The sequence below is a fragment of the Rhipicephalus sanguineus genome, chromosome 4 (genome assembly GCF_013339695.2).
Source record: "Rhipicephalus sanguineus isolate Rsan-2018 chromosome 4, BIME_Rsan_1.4, whole genome shotgun sequence".
NCBI lineage: Eukaryota > Metazoa > Arthropoda > Arachnida > Ixodida > Ixodidae > Rhipicephalus > Rhipicephalus sanguineus.
The window spans coordinates 130244518-130262800 of record NC_051179.1 but is presented as its reverse complement, the minus strand read 5'-3'; the positions used below and the strand labels follow the sequence as shown (position 1 = coordinate 130262800).

The 18283-nt window shown below is 51.3% G+C and overlaps 1 protein-coding gene across 16 annotated transcripts in view; it reads right to left on the bottom strand.

Moving 5' to 3' along the window:
• Positions 1-18283, bottom strand: part of LOC119390679 (gastrula zinc finger protein XlCGF8.2DB-like) — a 170833-nt gene that overhangs the window by 48407 nt on the left and 104143 nt on the right. The window contains exon 1 of one of the 16 annotated variants that reach the window (XM_037658351.2): positions 2688-3064. The exons of 14 other annotated variants lie outside the window; for them this stretch is intronic. In XM_037658351.2, coding sequence (XP_037514279.1) covers positions 2688-2741 — 54 coding nt within the window. In that variant the 5' untranslated portion in view covers positions 2742-3064. Of the gene's footprint in view, positions 1-2687; positions 3065-18283 lie in introns of those variants that run through there. One more of the 16 variants, XM_037658349.2, reaches the window with a different exon arrangement.

The following is an 18283-nucleotide window of genomic DNA, read 5'->3' as shown; positions in this document are numbered from 1 at the left end:
ATTGATATACAATTCCTCTCTCGTTGCATTCGACAAACTGAGTGGTATAGAGCATGTCACATTGTCCAGCCAAGTTATTACATCCTTTGCTATACATACGCTCAGGAGCAGGGCACACACGCCCAAGTTTCCTTTTACTTTCACATTGTGTTTTCTGCCAATCTTTTTTTGGTGATGTGAGAGGTCATGGAAAAGTGGGATTGTTAGCTGGGACTGTGACACCACCTGGGGGAGGAGACCTCAACCAGGCACTTCTTTCTGTGTGGTCTCTGAAATTCGCTTCGGCAAACTGGTACGACATAGATGGTCCTGGTTCAAGGTAGTTACGTTAAAGCGAAAGTGATTGAAGATTCCTCATTACATGAGAAAAGTGACTATTGGCGCTGATAGCAATAATGCAAGAAGTCACATGATCCGAGATTTTGGCTTGCTGACGTCATTATGATGTCACAGATTGCCAAAACTGGTGATGCCAATACGACGTCCTCACACGAAATCATTGCATGGTCAAAGATGTGCAGATCACAGAGACAGTGCAAAACATGGTGACATGCAGAAAACTAGGAATGCTTCTGATCCTGGTGGCAGTGCGATACCACGTAAGGTGCAGAAAGGTTTTACTTTAGGGGGGGGGGGGAGGGTTCAATGCATCAACTAAGAAAAAACTAAGTGTTATAAGTGGAGGGTTATGTGTACTCAAATAGATGCTCCTCTCGACATAGATAATTTTTCAAGTCACACATACCCTGACGATACTGCAAATAACACTTTACTGCAAAACCTTTACATTGGCGTAGCCACAGCATTCCCTTTGGACTACATCCACATAGTTTGCATAGGACCGAGTAATGAAACATTTACTTCACTTGTGGGCAACAAGCTGTTCACCTGACAAGGTGCCACATTCAGCGCTTTAATTTATTTCTTAATCCTTGCTGGGTCTTAAGAAGCACTGGTGGAACACCCTGAGTGGTGGAAGGATATTCAGTTAAGTGCATTTGTTTTTAGGCAAGCCTAATTATGCTGAAGTGGGCTTTGCCCTGTAAGAACTACCAGCATTTTCTTTTGTATGTTGCAGCCAGACTTCTTGTTAGTCCATCATTTTGCAATTATTTGCATGCATTTGCTAGAAGAGAGTTGCTGCATATTTTGTTGTGGTGCAGTATGGGAAGCTGAAGTAGAGAGCCAAGTCATGCTACTTGGTTGACATTCATCGTAAACGCTTCTTTTCTCCTCCATCCACTCCTTTTCTTCTCTTCTTGTGTCCATGTTTCAGAGCGCAGTAAAAAAAAGCATTTGCAAAGTATGAAAAGCTGTATGGGGATTCCCAAATGAGCTACAATGTGCATATGGACAAACTGATTTGCCAGATCATTTTTTGAAGTAAGGCTGCCGAGACAGCTTCAGTGCCTTTCCACAAGAAGGTATTCTGTATAAGCTAAAGAGGCACGTTCGATGTGGAAAGAAAGTCATTGGAAGAAGTGTGCAAATGCATTGATGACCTGATGGTTAAGGGTGGGCTATGCAGTGTAAATGTATTTCAACTACCATCAGGTGCTGTACTCAAGCCCACCCATGAAGATAGTCCACTGCCTTCACCTTGCAAATGTCAACACAGCACTGTTGTATTCCCAAATTCCACCCTAGGTAACAGTGCAGCAGATAATTATTGCATACTTTCCTATTCTAGCATAATGCATAATACTGGTTTCAAACTTTGTCTTTGATTATAATGGTCAAAGTGCATTGATCGGCCAAAAATTCGAAGCAGCGAGAAATGTATTTGTTAAGCCAATTATGTCATCCAAACTTGACACTCCTGTTGTTCAAGAAATGCCTCAACTCACAGCATGGCCACTGTGAGCAAAGCACGTTGTAAATGCGTAACGATCTCCACCAACAGCTTGCCTAGTGCACATGCTGTGTTACCCATACTCCATTCAGGGACTAACTAGTATATCTAGGTATTTCTTAAGAATTGTATCTGCGAGAATTTGGCTCTATGGCTGCACTTAAGCACGGAAGTTTATGGCTTTGAGGATGAAGTTGGTGGTTTTTGAACAAAATTAGTTTCATTATAAACTGCCCTGTGGTAGCCAAATTTACGTCATTTGTCAGAAAAGTTCCGCAGGTACATTTTATGAAGAGCATCAGAAATTTGTCGTGCGCCAAAATTTGTATCTTACTTTCTTCTACTATGATGACTGCAAATATTTCGAAGAATGCAGTAGTTATGTAAGTGACAGATCTGATAAATAAAACAGGCGCTCATAGTGCGAGCGGTCGACGCTTGCACGATGTTCTAAAAAAGCTGGACGGTGTACCTGTCATCAACATTCTGTCTCACCTCTGTGCTGTGTGCAAGGGCTTGGCAAATCATCCTGCTTCACAGGGTGGAATATATCATGACTTTTTTTTTTTCTACATGCACCATAATATCCTCGAGAGTGCTGCTCTCGACGCCTGCAATTCACTCCGTTCGCAAACGAAAGACAGAAGGCACCACACTTGGCCTTAGTCGAGCAGATTTCACCTGAATTCGTGTTGTACGCATTAGCCATAACCCTGAATGCCACGAAAATGTTTCGAGCACAGAACAGAGGTCTCGAAGGCTTCAAATTGCTTCGTTTCATAGCAGTGATCCACTGAACAGCTTATTTTTTTTTCTCACGAGAAACACTACTTACATCGTCTCGTCCGCCCGTGCTCGTGCAGCCGTACGCAGAGCAAAAGGCAGGCATGGTGATACTGTGCGACTAAGTCCTCCGTCCGGCAGCTCTTCTTTGAAGCGTGAACCATAAACGTAGGGTGGGTACGCTGGTTATTTAGAATAAGAAGGAACCCTGCCGCGGAAAACCTGCGCACGGTGATGGTGCGAGCGCCCGTGCCGCGTCTTTTCGAGGTAAGAGGGTGTTGAGGCGAGCTCGTTGGTACAGATCCATTAGAATACACAACGCGTTATGAAACACATACACATAGGGCAAGAACAACGGATGCCCAGCGTAAACAAACTACACGGATTTGCGTATCGTGGGCGCCGCCATCTTGGCTTCAAAACGAACAAAAACAAAAAATCACCGAAAACGCGCCAAGGCCACGTGAGTGCTAACGGCCAATAGCTGCCATAGCAATATTCCTGGGTATTGAGGGCAGCGAAACTACTAGTGTCCCGAGCGGGCCGGCTGAGCGGAAAGTGTTTGCGATAGAGCAGGCAGATGGCGCGACAGCCAACAGGCAAGATTTGTTTGCGTGAGCCATTACAGTGACCTAGTATTGTTTTGTATTCTAGTTCACTGTCACGGGCTGCGCCAACGGGCGGGTACGTACGGGGCAGTGGCGCATCGACGGGGGGGGGGGGGGGGGTTCGGGGGTGTAACCCCCCCCCTGAGACCGACCAACCCCCCCCCCCCGCCCCCGTAACTGCCCCGCTGTCCTTCTCACCGGTAGTCCAAGGTTCATATCCAGAGGTGTCCTGAGGTCGACTTTTCCTGACTGGCTCTAGAAATGTGTTGTATTCACTCATCTACTCCTAAATTGAGGAGTGCTCTATGGCTCTGTGTTCCTAAATTTCCAGGGAAGCAGCTTTCCAATAATAATATCTGGGGTTTAACGTCCCAAAACCACGATATGATTATGAGAGACGCCGTAGTGAAGGGCTCCTGACATTTTGAACCCCTGGGGTTCTTTAACGTGCACCTAAATCTAAATACACGGGCCTCAATCATATTTTCGCCTCCATCGAAAATGCAGCTGCCGCGGCCGGGATTCGATCCCGCGACCTTCGGGTCAGCAGTCGAGCGCCATAACTTATCACTAGACCACCGTAGCGAGGCGCAGCTTTCCAAGAAAAAATATGCTTTCACGGGTTGTCAGTCTGGCCCCTTTTTTATTTTCTTGCCCCTTTGATTACTACAATAGAGCATATGCCACGGCAAATATAAGAATGGAACACATCGAGGGACGAGCTCTCATTTCACTCCAGCCGCAACCAAAAATATTTCTCAGATACGTCTAAACGACTGTTTTTCGATCGTCAAGAGAACCTACGTCATAATTTTGCTCTCTCATATAAATTTCATTGAACGAGAATTCAATTCGCCCCTAAAACATAGGACTCTCGGCCATGTTTGGATGTTCCCGTAGCCTGAAAATAAAACTCTGCAAAAACACCTACACAAGTCGATATCTTCGGTTTTCTTCAGACCCCCCCCCCCCCCCGAAAAGCGGAATATATTAGTCTTAGACATTAATACGAAGAGCCGGAACATACTGCAGCGCACAACGTGAAAAAACAAAAGAAAATTCAGAAAGCAGTTCACTTCCAAAAACACGACGCAAGCTGATAAATCCAGCAACACCCCCCCCCCCCCTTTTTTCCAATCAACACCACCACAGAAATGCATCAGTCTCTACTATCCGAGTAGTGATCGAAACCATCGCTCCCAATGACTGGCCGCCGAAAGAGAAAATTCAAGACACCAGCTGAACCGAGAACCTGAAAGAAAGGCGGGAACCAATTTTGCAAGAGATCGCAACTCATAGCCGAAGATTCCGAGGACGCGGACCGCCGAATCAATTTTCCTGAAACAACAGTTTTCGCAGTTGAAACCAACTACCGGAAATGAATCCTGACATATGTTAACGACCCAAACAACGTGAACCGCGCTCAATGCAACCTACCCCTTGTGTACAGCACACAAAAAAAAGAAAGAAAAAAAAGCGAGAGAGAGGCATCTGCGTACCCACTTCGACGCGTCCGTCTAAAAAGCTCCCCACCCCCTTCACTGTTCAACTCATGCCTTGCAGTCAAGCCCTTGCACTGCTCTGTTCTTTTGCCGACAAGCACCGCCGCCGCCTGAAGCACACTTCCATACCCGCCGAACAAGAAAAGAAGCCCTATTCATGTGTTTCCCTTCCTCAAACTCCGAAGAGGGAACCGTATGGTTTCGGGACAATGCTCACTCAAATTTTAAAGATAAGAAGGCGTCGGCGGCATCTGATCCATCCGCCAAGCTTCGACGCACGTGTTTTCTATTTCCTTCGGGGCTGCTGGTGAATGGTACCGTCTGTCGCTTAATGGCTGCAACGGAGTTGTTGCGCATTTTTTTTTTTCTGAACCTTGTTGACAGCGGACGAACGAGACGTGTTACTTCGGCGAGAAGAAAGGCCACCTCGCAAGCGGCTCGTTCATCAAAGCGACCGCGAACCCACGGAGGCTGTTTCTGAGCAAGCCTTGGAGCAACTAGTGTGTGCGTGGCCAGCCATTGTCGCAGCATCGCACGCACACAGTGACTCTAAGCTAGAGCACTGCACGGGCCCGGGCCGGCCCGCGGGCCGGGCCGGGCCGTCCGAAGCGTTTTCCGGCGGGCCCGGGCTGGGCTCGGGCTTGAAAGTGCGGGCCCGGGCCGGGCCCGGGCTTGAAGCCGCGGGCCTGGGCCGGGCCGGACTCGGACCAGCTCATTAAAAGGCGTAAGTAGGGCCTTCGAGCACACGCGAACGTTATGCATTGCATGGTCTAAGGTATACTGTGCCAAGCTGAAGTGACACGTACAAAGAGCTGGCTCTTAGTAAAGCTTAGCAATAAAAATAGAAAAACAGTGGAAGTGCTATTTTTTTTCACCAGTATAGATATAGATTGGCACTGTATATTTTCACCAACGTTTCGTCTGCTGGACCAGACTATGTCAAAGTAACAAGTACATCATTGTGGGTTTCCTTATAAACACGCCAGATCACGTATATATATATATATATATATATATATATATATATATATATATTGTTAAGCGGTTCATTGGACGGGACTCGGCGACAATTCGCTATGGCGACAGTCAAGGCAAGAGCACGGGCTCCGAGAGCGTGCGGCGTTTTTAAGAGGACGACCCACTAGGAGCCGCTGGAGAACGCAACCGTTAAGCAGTACCAAATGCTTCGCCAAAATTACCCCGGGTACGAAAAGGGAGCCGTCCGGCGACCTAACAGCTCGTCACTATGTGTGGGTCATAGTAGGCCTTGAGGCGCTCCACGTTGACTATGTCGCGCCCTCGACGGCGCATGTCCGAAGCTGGTTCGATGGGTTCGATCAAGTAGTTGACCGGGGATGTGCGCTCGACGACCCGGTATGGGCCTTCGTATTTCGGCAGCAGTTTTGAAGAGAGGCCACTTGCAGTGGTAGGGACCGAGAGCCATACGAGCGCTCCAGGGAGGAACGTAGGCTCAGAAGTGGTGGTGCCATCGCGAATGCTCTTCTGCAGCTCTTGTTCCTGCGTCGTAAATGTCTTGGCAAGCTCGCGACACTCTTCAGCAAGCCTGGCTGTGTCAGAAATAGGCGCACACTCAGATGGATCCGGCTTGTATGGAAGTATCGTGTCGATGGTGTGCGACGGGTGCCTTCCGTACAGTAAGAAGAAGGGTGAAAAACCAGTAGTGCTCTGAGGGGCGGTATTATAGGCGTAGGTGACGAAGGGCAGAATGGCATCCCAATTGGTGTGATCGGCGGCGACGTACATTGACAGCATGTCGCCGAGCGTGCGGTTAAAGCGTTCGGTTCGTCTGCGGGTGGTAAGCAGTAGTTTTGCGGTGAACAGCATGGCACTCTTTCAGGATGGCTTCCACGACTTCTGATAAGAAGACACGGCCTCGATCGCTGAGAAGCTCTTGGGGTGGACCGTGACGCAGTATGAATCTGTGTAGTAGGAAGGAGGCAACATCGCGCGCTGTAGCCGCTGGGAGGGCGGCGGTTTCGGCGTATCGCGTTAGATGGTCAACAGCGACGATGGCCCAGCGGTTACCAGCCGAAGTCAGAGGAAGTGGTCCATACAAATCGATGCCCACGCGTCCAAATGGACGGTTAGGGCAAGGTAATGGTTGTAGACCTGTTGGCGACACGTGCGTTGCAGGTTTTCGGCGTTGGCAATCGAGGCAGGAGCGAACGAACTTCTGCACGTAGCGGTACATCCCACGCCAGAAGTATCGTTGTCGAATGCGGTGGTAAGTTTTGGATACCCCAGAGTGCGCGCATTGCGGGTCAGAGTGGAAGGCTTCGCATATTTCAGAACGCAGACTGCGGGGTATCACTAGTAGCCACTGGCGGCCGTCGGCGTTGTAATTGCGTCTGTGCAGGAGGTCGTCACGAACGGCGAAATGGTGGGCTTGACGACGCAACGCGCGAGTGGATGGTGTTGCCGACGGATCAGTGAGCAAGTCGATGAGCGACATGATCCATTTATCCTTGCGCTGTTCGGTAGCGATGGTGTGAACGTTGATTGAAGCAACAGCCATGTGAGGTACTGAGCAGGGGGCATTGTCGTCAGGCAAGGGGGAGCGCGAGAGGGCGTCGGCGTCAGCATGCTGGCGTCCGTTGCGGTACAGCACGCGGATGTCGTAGTCCTGCAGGCGAAGTGCCCAGCGCGCGAGACGGCCTGAGGGATCCTTCAATGACGACAGCCAGCATAGTGCATGATGGTCGGTGACATCAAATGGGCGACCATACAAATAAGGTCGAAACTTTGTAAGGGCCCATATGATCGCCAGGCACTCTTTTTCCGTGACTGAGTAATTGGTCTCGGCTCTGGTAAGCGTACGGCTTGCGTATGCCACGACATATTCGGGGAACCCTGGTTTGCGCTGCGCAAGGACAGCGCCGAGGCCAACACCGCTGGCGTCCGTGTGTACTTCCGTTGGGGCCGTAGGATCGTAGTGGCGTAGTATGGGAGGAGACGTCAGCAAACGACGGAGCTTTGCGAACGCGTCGTCACACTCGGACGACCACGAATTTAGGGGTCCGTTACTTCCAAGGAGCTTCGTCAGCGGCGATATGATGGTGGCAAAGTTTCGTATGAAGCGTCCAAAATACGAACACAGTCCTACGAAACTGCGCAGTTCTTTTACGGACGTAGGTTTGGGAAATTCGGCCACGGCCCGAAGCTTGGCCGGATCGGGAAGGATTCCGTCCTTGGACACGACGTAGCCGAGGATTGTCAGCTGCCGTGCCGCAAATCGGCACTTCTTCAGATTCAGTTGTAGCCCGGCGTCGCTCAAACGCGTCAAAACAAGCCGCAGGCGTTGAAGATGGGTGGAAAAGTCCGGGGCGAAAACGACGACGTCGTCCAGGTAGCACAGGCACGTGTGCCATTTCAAGTTGCGCAGAACGGTGTCCATCATGCGCTCGAAGGTCGCGGGCGCATTACACAGACCAAACGGCATGACGTTGAACTCGTACAAGCCGTCGGGCGTGACAAAGGCTGTCTTCGGTCGAGCGTCATCCGCCATGGGTACTTGCCAGTACCCCGAGCGCAAATCAAGAGACGAAAAGAATTCGGCTCCTTGTAGGCTGTCGATTGCGTCGTCGATTCGCGGCAGCGGATAAACATCCTTGCGAGTGATCTTGTTGAGCCGTCGGTAGTCCACACAGAACCGCACGGAACCGTCCTTCTTCGCAACGAGAACAACAGGAGACGCCCATGGGCTGTCCGAGGGCCGAATAACGTCGCGTCGAATCATATCGTCGACTTGCTCATTAATGACCCGCCGTTCTGCGGGAGACACGCGTTATGGACGTTGCCGCAGTGGTGGTTGGGCGCCGGTGTCGATGCGATGTGTAACAGCGGAAGTGCGGCCGAGAGAAGTTTGCCCGACATCGAAAGAAGAACGAAATTCTTCCAGCAGGCACAGAAGTTGGGAACGCTGGACTGATGTGAGGTCATCAGCAATGGAGGACCTAAACACATCAGCAGGTGACGAATCGGACGCGGAAACAGCACTGAGCGTACCGGAAGTGGGACAGTGCGTGTCATCGGGTGCGTCCATAACTTGTGCGTCTTCGAGGGGTTCCACTCTGCCAAGACATTCCCCTCGCACCAACGTAACAATGTATGGAGATGGGTTGTGAACAAAAATAGCGGTAATGCCCTGAGTGACCTGGACGGTCGCGAAAGGTACCAGCAAGCCTCTCCTTGTGCAAACGTGGTCAGATGGCGAAATGAGTGCAATGGTGTCGGAGAGACCAGCGCAGTCGACTGACACAGCCGTCGACGAGTTTGGAGGCACTTTGGTATCGTCTTTGACGAGGATCTTGCTCGATACCGATGAAGTGTCTGCCGGCGTCAGATCTGAGAACGGGGAGAGTTCGATTTCGGCTTGTGCGCAATGAATTACGGCGTCGTGGCGGGAGAGAAAATCCCATCCCAGGATGACGTCGTGAGAGCATGCAGCAATTATAATGAACTCGACATCGTACAGAACGTCCTGAATGACGACGCGAGCTGTGCATATTGCTGTAGGATGAATACTCTGGGAGCTGGCTGTACGGAGAGACATCCCAGAAAGTTGCGTCCTCACTTTTCGTAGTAATCGGCTCAATTTTTGGTCCATAACGGATACGGCGGCTCCAGTGTCGACAAGGGCAGATGCGGGAACACCGTCGACAAACACGTCTATCACGTTCGATGGGCTTCGCTGAGGGCTTTCGCAGTTCGATAGCGTCGCAGCCCTTGCCTCCTGGACTGCGACGACTGGTTTTCCTGGTCGCGTGCGACCGGACGTGGGCGCATCGGCGACAGTGAGCGACGTCGTGGAGACGGAGAGCGCCGAGTAGATGGAGCCTGGCGTGACGTCGGCGACAGGGGCGTAGGTGGGGCGTAAAATGTGCGGTTTGACTGGCTGGTGGCGGGCGACACGACTTGAGGCGGTTGGACGCGATTGCAGTAACGCGCCACGTGGCCGGCGTAACCGCAGGCGAAGCATATGGGGCGGTTGTCAGGTGTGCGCCATCGGTTTGCTGGAGCAGGGCCCGCCCATGGCGCAGGACGTGATTGACGGGGTGGCGACTGATATGACTGCATCGTTGGCTGCAGTCGTGGCCTCTGCATGACGTCGGCGTAGGTAGCCGGCACAGCCGCTTCGAGGGACTGATGTCTAGCGGCGGCTTCGGAGTAACTGTGTGGGGCAGCCGTAGGTATTACTGGGGACGTCCTGGCGACGACTTGGGCGTAACTGAGTGGTGCAGGAGCTGGATGGTGCTGGTGGTACTCAGGCATGACCTCCGCGATTTCCTGCTCAATCGCTCGACGGAGGGGAGGGAGAAGAGTGGTTGACGGCTGTTGAACGTACTGAGGTTGAGCAAAGTCCAGCAGAGAGAACTGGCGCGCAATTTCCTCGCGCACGAATGACTTCACCTCTGCGAGCAAGGCGGAGTGGTCGGATATCGTCGACAAGCCAGCGAGCTCGGCGTCGCGGGATGGAGAGCGACGGGTCATCGACCGCTGCCGGCGCAGCTCCTCGTAGCTCTGACAGAGCGTGATGACCTCGGCCACTGTGCTGGGGTTTTTGGCGAGCAGCATCGTGAAGGCATCGTCGTCGATGCCTTTCATAATGTGCCTCATCTTGTCAGATTCCGACATGGTGGCGTCGGCTTTCTTACACAAATCGAGGATATCTTCAATGTAGCTGGTAAAGGTTTCTCCGGCCTGCTGAGCTCGTTCTCGCAAACGCTGTTCGGCCTGCAGCTTACGAACGGCAGGGCGGCCAAACACGTTGATGATGGCGGTCTTGAAGTCGGACCACGTCGTAAAATCGGATGCGTGGTTGTTGTACCACAGGCCGGCCACACCCGCGAGGTAGAAAACCAAGTTGGTCAATTTTCCCGCCTCGTCCCATTTATTGGGGACACTCACGCGTTCATAGATCGCGAGCCAGTCCTCCACGTCGGTCCCATCTGCGCCAGTGAAGACTGGGGGGTCGCGGATACGAGGGACACCGGGACATGAGGTCGGTGTAGGCGGAGGCGTCTGCTGGGCGGCGTTTTGAGGCATGGTAGCTGGTAGGGTACGGGATCGAAGCTCCAGAGGCATCGAATGGGAGCACAGCACTCTCCACCAATTTGTTAAGCGGTTTATTGGACGGGACTCGGCGACAATTCGCTATGGCGACAGTCAAGGCAAGAGCACGGGCTCCGAGAGCGTGCGGCGTTTTTAAGAGGACGACCCACTAGGAGCCGCTGGAGAACGCAACCGTTAAGCAGTACCAAATGCTTCGCCACAATATATATATATATATATTGAAAGACGGCAGCAATGTCGGGGACTCGACGCCTTTTATTCAGCAGGGCCGCCCGACCAATTCTACGAACGAGGAAGACGCTCCCAGTGATGATGATTACATACAGGTGAAGAAGATGAAGGACGAATGCTGTGAATATTGTGCTCACACTAATTTCTCCCTCGCGCGGAAGCGGCCAACCTGGCCGCTGTTTATGGCGATGCCGTACGTCGTAGGAATGGTTTTAAGCGTGACACATGAACAACCTCCGTGCCACGGCAACGACCATCGGAAGGCATGATAACGGGAGTTACCCGATAGTTCACGGGAGAAGTTTGCTCGACAACAGCGTAGGGGCCAATAAAACGTGACTGAAACTTATCACATAGGCCAGGAACTCGCGTTGGGGTCCACAGCAATACTTCGTCTCCGGGATTGAACTGAACGATGCGGTGAACGTCATCGTAGCGAGTCTTGCGCTCCTGTTGACTTGCCTCGGTATTGAGGCGGGCGTGGTGGCGACAAGTGACCAGGCGAGAGATTAAGTGCGCACTCGATAACGCCGACGAGTCCACGGGGACATCAAAAAAGGAGACGTCGAGGGGAGATGTCGGTTGACGGCCATAAACAAGAAAGAAGGGTGAATAGCCCGTGGTGCGCTGCGTTGCGGTATTGTACGCAAAGGTCACGAATGGCAGGATGGTGTCCCAGTTGGTGTGGTCGGCATTAATATACATGGAGATCATATCCGACAGAGTTCGATGAAAGCGCTCTGTGAGGCCATTAGTCTGGGGATGGTAGCTGGAAGTCGTCTTATGGATGGTATTACATGCGTCGAGAACGTCTTCGAGTAGTTTCGAGAGAAACGCCTTGCCGCGGTCACTCAAAAGGACGCGCGGCGCGCCATGTCGCAAAAAGATAGCTTCCAGGAAGAAAGTGGCGATGTCCTCCGCTGATCCTGAAGGGAGGGCAGCTGTTTCGGCGTACCTTGTCAAGTGGTCGACTGCAGTGACAATCCATCGCTTGCCGGTGGCTGATATTGGCAGTGGTCCGTAGAGGTCGATGCCAATGACTTCAAATGGAGCGTCAGGACATGGAAGAGGTTGTAGGAGTCCGGCCGGAGATGAAGTGGGTCGTTTGCGGCGCTGGCAGAGCGAGCATGAAGCAACATATCGTGCTACGCAGCTGGAGAGTCCAGGCCAGGCGAAACGACTGCGAATTCGTTCATATGTTTTGTGAAAGCCGAGATGGCCAGCCTTGGGGTCGTCGTGAAATGCTTCTAATATCTGTGCTCTGAGTGAACGAGGAGCGACGGGAACCCAACGCTGTCCTTCAGGATGGAATACAAAGCGGTAGAGGATTGAGTTTTCCATCTTGAAGTTCTGCAACTGGCGACGGGCGCGGGCGTTGGGAGGACGAGACGAGCCGTGAAGGCGTTGCATAATGGAGTGGCAGTAAGCGTCGCTGCGTTGACGAGACGCGAACGTCTCGTTGCGGAAAGAAGGAAGCACGTTCAGAGCGGCGAGCGAATGGACTGAAGAAGACGCGTTGACTGGGTCGCTCACGGATGACGACAGGCCGGGTATGTTTGACGACGGAGGTAATGGACAACGGCTAAGGGCATCTGCATCATTGTGTTTCTTGCCAGATTTGTACGTAACGTCGAAGTCGTATTCTTGAAGACGAAGTATCCAGCGACCGAGACGTCCAGACAAATTCTTTAACGTCGACAACCAGCACAAAGCATGGTGGTCAGTCACGACGATAAAGTGGCGGCCGTGGAGGTAAGGTCGAAATTTCTGAATGGCCCAGACAACGGCGAGACACTCCTGCTCAGTGATGGTGTAGTTTTTCTCGGCTGATGTGAGGGTACGACTTGCGTATGCGATCACGCGTTCGCCAGAACGCTCATGTCGTTGCAATAGAACAGCGCCGAGTCCATGACCGCTGGCGTCAGTATGGAGGAGAGTGGGTGCGGTGTCATCGAAGTGACAAAGCACTGGCTCTGACGTGAGGGCACCTTTCAAGGTGTCAAAAGCCATTTGGCACTCGTCCGACCATACGTATGACGTTCCCGAAGAAAGGAGTTGGTGAAGCGGTGCGGCAATGGTGGCGAAGTCGCGTATAAAGCGCCGGAAGTAAGAGGCGAGGCCAAGAAAGCTGCGGAGCTCTTTGGAGCGATGAGGCGTCGGGAAGCGAAGAACAGCGGCAATCTTGTCGGGATCAGGCCGAATGCCGTCTTTGCTGACGAGGTGTCCCAATACCTTAATACTTTTGCTTGCAAAGCGGCACTTTTTGGTATTCAGCTGGAGACCAGCAGCTGCGAGGCATGCCAGAACTTCGTCTAGGCGCTGCAGGTGTTGTTCGAATGTGGAAGAAAATATCACTATGTCGTCGAGATAACATAAGCATGTCTTCCACTTAAGGCCCCGCAGTACAGTGTCCATCATTCGTTCAAAAGTTGCTGGCGCATTGCAGAGGCCCCCATTGCAGAGCCTCCACCACTCTGAAAGACAGCAGCAATGTCGGGGACTCGACGCCTTTTATTCAGCAGGGCCGCCCGACCAATTCTACGAACGAGGAAGACGCTCCCAGTGATGATGATTACATACAGGTGAAGAAGATGAAGGACGAATGCTGTGAATATTGTGCTTACAATATATATATATATATATATATATATATATATATATATATATATATATATATATACACAGATAACAATGGGCCAGATCACGGTTGTTGCCATGGGAGGAATAAAGATTTCGGTCTTTTATTCTAGGTTGACACATACGGTACATTTAATTTATATTCCTTGGTATTACGTGCCAAAACCACGATATGATTACGAGGCACGCCGTAGCGCCACCGGATCAATTTCGAGCACCTCGAGTTCTCTAACGTGCACTTAAAGATAAGTATCTACACGGGTGTTCTTGCATTTCGCCCCCATCAAATTGCGGCCGCCGTGGCGGCGGGAATCGCACCCGTGTCCTAGGACTTAACAGCGAAACAGCTTAACCGCTGAGCTACCACCGCGGGCAAAGCAACATTTCGATGCATGTAAACACCGGATTTTCCATCCGATCACCCGCTACAAAGCGCACGGCATCATTAATAATCATCAACAACTAATATCCTCTAGCGGGCCCGGGTCGGGCCTGGTCATGAACAAGCGCGCTCTGGATAAGTTTAGTAATGAACGCTCGGGCCCGGGCCGGGCCCGGGCTTGGAACGACGGGCCCGGGCCGGGCTCGGGCTGGGTACGGTCAAGTACGCCCGGGCCCGGGCCGGGCCCGGGCTTGGAACCACGGGCCGGGGCCGGGCTCGGGCTGCATAAAGCGGGCCGGGGCCGGGCTCGGGCTGCATAAAGCGGGCCCGGGCCGTAAAATCCGGCCCGTGCAGTGCTCTACTCTAAGCATGCCCACGGCCGGTCTGGAGGCGCGCGCCGGCCGTGGCATGCCAAGTCTGGCCGTCACAAAGATGGGAGGAGCAAGAAGCCGTGGCAGAAGAAGTAAATGTTTTTAACGACGTCTGCTAAGAAAAAAAGAACCTTGGGAAAGTGCGGAAGGTCTGTTGGGGCGGCACGTTTTCTTTTTCTCAGTAAACGTCTCTCGCCCTCTCTTTTTACCACTTCTTTTTTGCATGTACATCGGACGGAAACTACAAAGTTTGATGTGCACACATGCGTGCACGTTCAGTTTGCTTGCTAGAACTTGTTGCTGTGTTTGCTGCGTGAATCTGAAGCCCTCTCTCGAAGCGCCAGTCGAACGAGGCTATGGTCCAACACATCCTCACCTACTACCCAAAAAGGATTTCGTGTTCATATTCAAGCGACGCAGCAACAACACCGGAATGCCCGATTACGTCCATAGAGGAACCGGTAACTCAGCAGATATCGTCGTCTCATGCGTCCATTAACCAGTCAATTTTTACTAAGGATGGTTCAGCCGCCGAACCTATATGCGCCGGAGTGACCTGGGAATCTACGCTGGAAAGTCAGTAAGTGCGGCTCTAATGCAGTTTATCCGTGAGCTGAGAATTGTACTGTACGTGTGCTGCATTGAACTGTACATGCTATTTATAATCAATACTATGTAGTTTATAAGTAATATTTATGGTGCGCTTTGAAATTTATTGTTTGGTGAGACTCCAAGGAAGCGTAGGAAATTATCAGCTGGAGCGTTTTTTAAGAGTTAAAGTTGCCATGCATGCGGGCTTGTTCGTATGGCATTTTCTTATTACACTGGTAGTGCAAATACACGGGACACAAGAAACGCACACGAAAACACACACACGGCGCTGGGTGTCTTCATGTGCCTTTCTTGCGTCCTGTTTGTATGCGCTACCTACCATAGTAATAAAGTTTTAACATCATTGCGCGACCGCCAGCGAGCCGACATGTCGGTTCAGTTTGTAGTTTATTTTCTACGTGCACTGCTCCACTGAACGGTTTTTTGGCCTTGTCAAGTTATTTCAAGACCTTTCTGTAAAACGCTGAATAATCATCATCATAATTCATGTTATTATTATTATTATTATTATCATTATTATTATTATTCTTATTATTATTATTATTATTATTATTATTATTATTATTTGGTATTTTATTTGTTGTCGCATTACTCCAGCTGAAGCAAGGAAATTTCATATTATGCAATGTGCTTGCCCCCCCCCCCCCCCCCCCCGCACTCCTGTAATCTTGTCAGAAGTTCAACCCCCCCCCCCCCCTGAGAGAAATCCTGAGTGCGCTAATGGTACGGGGGGCAGTTGCCGCCCCCTCCCCGAAAATTCTCGCCTGCCTACCCTCTCCCCCTGCCCCCCAAGATCAAACATAGTCATAACGCAACGCATAAGTTCCCCGCCACCTGCCTCCCTTGAAGGGACTCGCTTGTCGTGGCTGCCCCTCCAGCCAGAAAATCCTGGCGCCGCCCCTACTGTAACCTTTAGAACAATGTACAGCGGCCGTGCCTTTCGGTGAAACAAGCTTTATGGCTGCGGTACAAACTCAAGGCTTAAAGTCAAGGGAGGGATGGGGTGGAGGTTGCCTTCCGTTTCTTCAGGAGGGGATCCTCGGCAGGTCACCTGTAGCACTGGCAGTGCACTGCGGCGTCCATTCGACAAGTGGCAAATAGGGGATGGATGGATGGATGGATGGATGGATGGATGGTTGCTATGAGCGTCCCCTTTATAACGGGGCGGTGACAAGTGTGTCACCAGGTTCGACAAATAAAAAAAAAAACGTTTTTCTTTGTTTTCATGTTGGCCTAATGTCTCTACTTCCATTAAATCTATCTTACTACATAAAAAAACACGTAAATTCACAGCCGAATTCTCTGCTCTTTACGGCAGAATGTCCTTATTTTTACTACTTATTTTTTGTCCTTTCTCTCTAATTTTCTGCCACCAATACGCTAACCGTCTCTTATTTCTATCGCGGGAGTGTTCAGCTTTCCATTGTTTTCCCTAAAACCCAAGCCTTCATGTAGGCTCGTGTCCAAACGTACACCTGGGTGGATATCTCCACATTCAATCAGAACACGCTCCGCCGTTCCCTTATCTTCCCTACACCATGTGCATTGTTCTTCTTTACTGAATCTCGCTTTATAACTACGCGTACAAAGTCAACCCGATCTCGCTTCAAACAGTAAAGCGCTTCCCCTTGAATTATCGTAATATGCCTTCCTCCTAATTTCATTTTTGCCATTTCGGTAATTACTCAGAGCCGGTTTTTTCTCCATTGCTGCCGTCCAGAAATCCTCTCCGCCTGACTTTTCGCTCAACGCCCTTTGTTGACATATTGTATACACTACCAGCCGTATATTTAATAGTGAGCATCCTAGTTCTTTTTCTGCACTGTCTGTCAACGCTTTGATTCCTGTACAAAAAAATTGGCCGCGCACCTGCGTGCTTCGCTGCAAATGTCGTCTAAAGACGATAGAAGAGGCGCTGCGTGAGATATGGACGCCATCTGGCAATACGTCGGGAAACACGAGTGCTGTGTTGCGGGCTGGTACTCCCGGCGCAGCGGCAGGCGAAGACCGGCGGTGACCAACGCGACCGGTGGGGACGCCGGCCAGCCCGAACACGCTGTTTGGCGCGATGCGCCGAAGGAGAAGAAACGTCCGCACTCAACGAGTACTCTCCACACACTCTTTTATTTACACGTCGCCTGGGTAAAACAGCAATGCCAGAGCGGCGCCCCCTGTCATTCGTACAATGCAATACTGAACCGAAACCGAAACACAACATGAGCTTGTGCAGAGGGCACGGAGGAAGACAAGTTTCAGCGCAGTCGCATTTTCAGCGCAGCTTAAGAAACTAGGGTTGTAACATTGTAGGGCGAGTAGGGCCAGAAGGACCGTCACGACGAAAACCTGCCTCCTCAGTCGTATTCGCCTGGAACGTTGGTGTGGCTTCGCGTTCCCTCCTCCACTCCTGGCCTTTCCACAAAGCTACTGCCTAAGTACGAAGGCCCCTACCGCGTCCTACGTCAAGCATCCCCAGTTAACTATATGATTGAGCCTGTTCAATCATCTACGGGCCGCCGTCGTCGCGGCCGCGAGACTGTTCACGTCGATCGACTGAAGCCGCATTATGACCCACCAGCTGTACCTGTTCCTTAGGTCGCCAGGATGGCTCCTTTTCCGCGGGGGAGTGATTTGTAACATGGTACGGCGCAGACAAGAACGCCTGCGAAAGAAGAAGACGAAGACGGTGGCTGTTGGCGCTCGCGCTTGCTCGGCTTGGAGCGCTGATCGCTTCAGCTGTGGCAATCTTTTAATAAACGCGTTACTGTCTCAACGTTAAACGCATACCATCAAGGTCTTTAAAATTGCGTATCTATGTATTTTCTGTTAAAGGAACACACCGCCTAATGCTTACCTAGTGATGTTGCGCCTCAGATATGCGTAATGTTTGCTTTTTGATCAACAATGTACACAAGTATGAACCTAGTCAGCCGTTCACGATGGCTGGCCCTTGGGCAAGTGGTTAAACTTTGGCCGAGTGGTTGAATCGAGGGACGTGCCGACAAACAGAAAGACAGACAGAAAGACAGACCAAAATTTCTGCGTTTAAGTTCCCCAAGAAAGACTATCGTCTTTAAAACGGAACTAGGCGTGCGCACAAGAGGGGGGGGCGGAAAATCTGCCCCATACATTGACTTAGTAGGGTGGGGAGGCGCTGCAATGAACCTTTGCCTTATAGATCCCTCTGGACCTTACATTTGCCCCCCCCCCCCGGT